This window comes from Ixodes scapularis, unplaced genomic scaffold, assembly GCF_016920785.2.
Source record: "Ixodes scapularis isolate PalLabHiFi unplaced genomic scaffold, ASM1692078v2 PGA_scaffold13__105_contigs__length_92229423, whole genome shotgun sequence".
Lineage (NCBI taxonomy): Eukaryota > Metazoa > Arthropoda > Arachnida > Ixodida > Ixodidae > Ixodes > Ixodes scapularis.
In genome coordinates, this window is record NW_024609839.1 from 25,363,839 (window position 1) to 25,370,037 (window position 6,199).

Consider the following 6,199-nt stretch of genomic DNA (forward strand, 5'->3'; position numbering starts at 1 on the left):
CCCACTTTAGACCAGATTATAGAAGTGTGTCACGTGCCTTCCGCACGGTCTTCACCTTCTTCAGTGGTTCCCATCACAAGCCTCAGGACGCCGCTAGAGTATAGCTACTTAGAGAGGCCCTCGGGCCAATTATTGTATTACTAAACATTCAATATCTAAGCAAAGTTGAAATCCCGCGTTATAGGAGGCCATATATAATCTATAAAAGGCACAGACCGTTCATGCAAAACTACACTGAAGAGTAAAGAAATCTCTTAAGCGTATGCTTGCACCTCTCGTTCTAGCACTCCTTTTGCAGACTTTGCACAGACTTTGGCAAAGAAAGCCCAAAGGAGCAACATGACGGACTTATCTCAAATCACCGCAAGCGGAAACTTCTCACCGGTCAACGGTGACGCCGTCAAAACTCACACTCCCGAGTTGTACGTGAACGCCAACGTGCTTCAGCGCTCCATGAACCTTAGGGTGCTGGACCTTCTGCAGACGTCCTTCCAAGCCGAACCCAACGATTCGCAGCAGTTCTTGGACCTGGGCTGCGGTAGCGGAGATATGACCCTGAATCACCTGCTTCCACGCTGCCAGCCTTGCCGAAGACTCCTTGCCGTCGACGTCTCGAGGGACATGATCGATTACGCCAGCCAGAACTTCAGCCATCCGCGGATCAGCCATGATGTGTACGACATCCAGCAAGATCCGTCGAGCTTGATCCTGAAGCATGGGCGGTTTAATCGAGTCTACTCTTTCTTCTGTTTGCAATGGGTAAAGAACCAGAGAACAGCGATGAAGCACGTCGCTGAGCTGATGGTTCCTGGTGGAGAATGTATGCTGTTGTTCCCTGCCAGGGCCCCTGTGTTCCGGGTGTGGCGCAGGATGTGTCGGATGGAACGCTGGAAGCAGTACTCGGAGGTTTGTGACTTCTGTTGATGTCCATGCCATCGCAACTGTTTCTTGGTGCCTTGAAAAGTCGCGGATACTGTTCATCACAGAACAACGCCTGTTATAGGATAATGAGATATGGGTTGATTTGCGCTGCATCCGTCCTAATGAACTTTGACAGTACGTCTAGGCTATCTGTTTTAGGCGTATGATCAGGAGGCGGAAGTACCTGAACATGAAGGGTTGGATAGCTTCGCTAGCAAAGGAATTTTTTTTCTTCGTACGTTAATTGCATATTATTACCCAGTTAGTACAACGTTTCTACTAGAAAAACAACTGTAATATATTTTTTCACCGCAAAAATAAACCACGCATCGCCGAAGGCTCATTATCCGCCCAAATGTAGCGCCAGCGGTACAAAGCAGATGCCAAAATTTTAGCCCTAACCGTATCTTATTCAAATGTTATAAGCGATTTTCTAAAAATTTAAATGGGGGAAAATTAACTATGTTTTCTTTTGTTTTTGGTAACTGGCGCCATGCAGCTCCATGTATTCGAGAGCTCTATCAGCCGCCATTTTTCCATTGAATATACCAGACAATTATTAATACGTTTTGAATGAGATAGCAGTTAGTGCGGAAACTTTTGCATCTAGTTAGAACCGCTAGCGCGACTTTTGAGTGAAAAATGAGCGTTCGGCGACGCGACGTTTATTTTTAAGGTAAAAAACTTGTGTAATTTTGTTTTCGCGGGTTGGGGGGGCGGGGGGGGGGGGGGGCATTTTGTAGAGTCTTTCCTACGTACTATTCGAACAGTTTGAGCGGGAACGCCGGAGCGCATGGCCTTTGACATATGTTGCTCTGCCCCGTTGCTGACGAAACAGTGTAGTTGAAAAGGGGGGGGGGGGGGGGGGGATGCGAGGGTGTGCCAGTCCGAGCATGGCCGGACGAGATTTGTACGGCCTGTTTTGTACTACGAGAAGGCATGTGCACCCTTCTCCGTTGGAGAGCTGCAACCCAACTATTCTGTCTGTTCCACCCTGCTGCTCAACAAGTTTCGTTTCACCTGACTAAAGTGGTTTACTGTTGTTTCTCGAATTCCATGTTAACATCGGTGAACACCTCTGGCGTACCTGTCCGCCAGCCGTCCAGCGATCAATCGCTACACACTAGGAGGAACAAGAGGACACAACCTTGCTGCGAGCGATAAATCTTTATCTACGATACTGCGCAGCAGGCATTTTAAACAGAGAGTTTAGGCACCGGGATACTGCATAAAAAAAAACATAGTCTGGAGCTCACTTTATACCCGAAGAAAGCCATGGTTCGAAGCAGTCGGCATTTACGTCGAAATGCAAAAACCGAAAGGCAGATCTGTTGGCTCCCATGTGGATTGTGAACAGACCGAGCAAGGTTAATAAAACGGCTCTCAAACACGCGCTCCTGTACCTATGGCTGCAAATCCAAACAACTTCTCCTCGGGTATAGCGTGGCACTTGCTACATTCCCGTTGCGGCTCAGCTCCCGGCCACCAAGTGGCGCTTCCAGCCAACTGTCTGCTAGTGCCGAATTGCACATACAGGTGCTGTCCTGCATTACTGAAGAGGTTGTAATACTACGAACGATCCAGTCCGGACATGATCGATGTAGGCACACACTTTCGCAACCCCCTCTCCAATCCAGAGTCTCATCAGACTCGAGAAAGCGCAGCATATATCGAAGGCCACGCGCTCCGCAGTTCTTGCTCATACTGTTCGCCATAGTACACATGTTTACATGCAATACATTTAGAAAATTTTGTCAAAATCAAATTTGCTACCATTAATGTGTCACTTTCCCAAAATCTTTGCAGCTCTGCGAGAGGCATATTCCGACCAGCCATGACATGATGAAAAAAACGACGCTGATTTCGTACATGGAAGGTCTTCTGGAATCTGCGGGCTTAAAACATCGCACATGCGAAGTGATCAGCTCTTTTCAGGGCAGCAACGTCTTGAGCCAAATGATCGGTAATTGCACATTGGGAATTTTGTTTTATTAGGTTCAAGTTTAACTGCATTGTTTGACTGTCTTTATTATTCAACAGCTCGCAATTACTGCAGTAAATGCTGCGCTGCGAAATGCTCATAGATGAACTGGTGTCTTCCGCCGCTCATTACGAGGCACCATTTCTATGACGTCACGGAATAGGAGGAGCTTGAGTCGGACCTCCCTATTCATGATTTGCGCTCACAAAAGCAAAGCTCCGCTCAATGCCTAATATTACTCGATTCATTGGACAATGATCGGAGCGCTATTTTTTTGTGAGCTGTGCTTTTCGTACAGTTCCTGAGTTGAAACAAATTACATGAACATATATCGGACGATAATTGATATCAAACGCTAATATTTATAGCGCGATGATGAAACTATTTTCGCGCTTGGGTACATTTTGCGTTAGTCTGTCTGAGCAAAAGAAGTAACAAGGTAATACAACTGACTTTGTTCAGTACATTGTCAATTTGAAAACAGGGTCCAACGAGTTTCACAGTAATATATTTTAACGTGTAAACGTATGTCTGCGCTTAGAAACTTTCCACAATCACGCAGACTTGTACAGGTGCCTTAATAGAAGGATCTCTATCAGCATAGCGGGGTTGATTTCGTACTCAAATATAACTTGGTACGTCACTCCTTACTAAGATGCTCAAAACTCGGTAACGAGTTGTAACGCGTTACTTGATCCGTTAATTTACTCGTCGTTATTTGTTTGCTAAGTTAACGATGAAATGAACTTGAAGGCACCGCAGGACAGGCACCTTTCAGCGTTGGTGTCGTTGATGCTTTCGCGCGGTTTTAGGCACATTTTTAAAGGCGTCGTACGCATTCCCACGTGAATCCGTATAGAGATTGTGTACCACCATGATGTGATGGTGGTATGACCAAGTGCCATTAAGTACTGAACACTTTAAATGCGAATTATTCACCAGCGTCGAAAAAACTGTAACAGTTTATAGAGACTGCAAAAAAAAAAGTTACATGGGAATTTGAGTCTATTAGAAATTTTCCACTGTTGCTCGTCTTTTAAAAAGAAAAGCCTCTTACATCACGTATATGGTAACTCAGCAGTGGCTAATGACGTTCGCCAGAGAGCCGGTAAAACCAATATCCTAAAAGACTTTTGCAACGTACGTTTACGACTTGTACGGCGGAGGCTACGTGCTCGGCGTTCCACTCAGTCTTGTACCAGTTGGTCACACGCTCTTCCCATACCCACTTACTCCACCTAAAGTAATCAAAGCCCGTGAACCGCCTCTCCTACCTCATTTTAAACTTGAAGCTGAAACGACCGACCCCAAAACAGGAAATAAGCCAGAACCAAATATGCAATCTCAAAATGCCAACAGTGGAACTTTATTTCGCCACTCTGGCACTCTCGGAAACATTTTGGGAATGGTGATAACCCAATCATGAGTCAGGATTTACAAATATTGTAACGAGGCAGCAAAACGAGCTACGAGCCGGATGGGCTCTCAAGATGCGAAAAAAGAGCCCTCCCTTAAACTCTAGAAGAACGCAGAGACCGGACAGAATGCTCTATTCTATCTCTACCTTCTTCCTCCCTCGACTTTGCGATAATTTTACCAAGACGTATAGCCAACTAGCCCACCAGATGACTTTAATGCGCTTCTAAAGCTTAGTATCGAGGGAAGAAAAAGAACAACCGCGAGTAAGTAGCAATGCTTCCCCCTGTCCGCCTGGGCCTATTTCTTTAAAGCTCAGTGATTAATTCACTTATTCCTTCGTGTATTAAAAATTAGTTTAGCGTAAACTTCGGATATAGTGACTATGGCTCTGAGTAAGCCGGTACGTTCTAAATGCGCTTATAAAACCAGCACAAAATGTGATTTTTAGCGTCGTAAAATATCATCTTTTACGATGCTTCTCGCTATACTGGGGCAGCAAAGAATAACTCTGGAGTTTTGTTTGCTTCTGTTGATTGCAAAGAAATCATTCTGGCGTCACTGAAGTTGATACAAACTGCGCAATGCGGAAGTATCTTGCAAAATATTTTAACTACATTTCTAAGTATTTGAACACTACTCTAGATACTTTACAGCGAAAGTAGCTTGAGTACTCAATACCGAGAAAGCAAAACACAAACAGGGGACAAACACAGACATGTACGAGCCTTTAGCTCACGACAAGATTTATTCCAAGCCAACAGAACTCCGCCGCCAGAAACATCGACTGGGAAAAGAGGGGAAAAACGGCAAGTAGATGGAAAGGATGCGTATAACCGCGAGAACAAGGAGAAGACAGAGCGGCCGACCTTTCGTGCAATGACAGAGACGGCAAGTCAAGAACATTCGACAGCCAAAAACCAGATCACCATCTTCTTCGCCGGCGACCCCCTTGTTGTTCCTCAGCGTGCCTTTGCAGCGGAGGAACAGCGAGGGGGTTGGTGGCGGAGAGGAGGGTGATCTGGTTTTTGACAGTCGAATGCTCTTGGTTTGCCGTCGCATGTCATTGCACCTCCTTTCCATCTACTTCCTCTATTTTCCCACCTTTCCAGCCGATGTTTTGTTTGCGGAGTTCGAATAAATGTTGTTTGTGAACTGAAAGCCTGTACATCTCTGTCTCGGTCCCCTGTTTAAGTTTTGCTTTCTTCGTATTAAGTATTAACCTAACACGCTCGTCAATCTCGTCCTAACTTAAGTACTATAGCGCTCTAAATGCTTTATGAAGCACGATTAAGTTGGCTACGGCCCGAGTTTCTTGGGCAGTTTATGTCGTAAACTAATAGTGATCACAGTTATGTTGCGCGGGCCTGTGTCATCATTTCAGACTGCCACGTTGCTGTGAACCCAGTGCTTCCACTGGTTCCGGAGTCTGAGAGGCCGGACTACCTCCGAGAGCTGAAGGAGGAGCTTTACAAGTTTTGGACGGAGGGGACTCCTGACTCCTTCCAGTACACTGCAGATTATTTTCTTGTGCATGCCAGTAAACCTAAGGTTTAAAGCGGTGACGTCACCTAAACTCCCTGGCATAATAATCAAGCTTTCCCGGAAGTACTTTATTGAACAGTGCATAACGGTTATAACTGAAGTAAAAAGAAAGGTTTTCTTATTTTTGTTGTTTATACTTGCGTGATTAAATAGGTAGTTTTCTTAATTTGGTTTGTTTGCTGAATGTTATCAGCCTGCCAATTTTTAGAATTGACACTTCATGTGAATTATTTATATATATGTATTTTGTTTGTTTTCGCTCATTTCTTGATTGTTGTTGGCTGGTCGTCCTCTGAGAATAGTCACGGCCTAAAGGCTTCCCCAAGTCAAACATTA

At 45.1% G+C, this 6,199-nt stretch overlaps 1 protein-coding gene across 1 annotated transcript; it reads left to right on the forward strand.

The window, feature by feature from the left end:
- Positions 1–339: 339 nt before the first annotated feature.
- LOC8043109 (juvenile hormone acid O-methyltransferase) lies at positions 340–5,875 on the forward strand. The gene is made up of 3 exons (XM_029995781.4): positions 340–906; positions 2,728–2,884; positions 5,703–5,875. Exons 1-3 carry the CDS (start codon positions 340–342, stop codon positions 5,873–5,875), a joined length of 897 nt encoding a protein of 298 aa, XP_029851641.3.
- Positions 5,876–6,199: the final 324 nt, after the last annotated feature.

Bases quoted from the DNA above. Each gene is read 5' to 3' on its own strand.
- LOC8043109 (XM_029995781.4), top strand. From the start codon at position 340: ATGACGGACTTATCTCAAATCACCGCAAGCGGAAACTTCTCACCGGTC. The intron at 907-2,727 runs GTTTGTGACTTC...AAATCTTTGCAG, and splicing joins GCTGGAAGCAGTACTCGGAG to CTCTGCGAGAGGCATATTCC. The intron at 2,885-5,702 runs GTAATTGCACAT...TCATCATTTCAG, and splicing joins CGTCTTGAGCCAAATGATCG to ACTGCCACGTTGCTGTGAAC.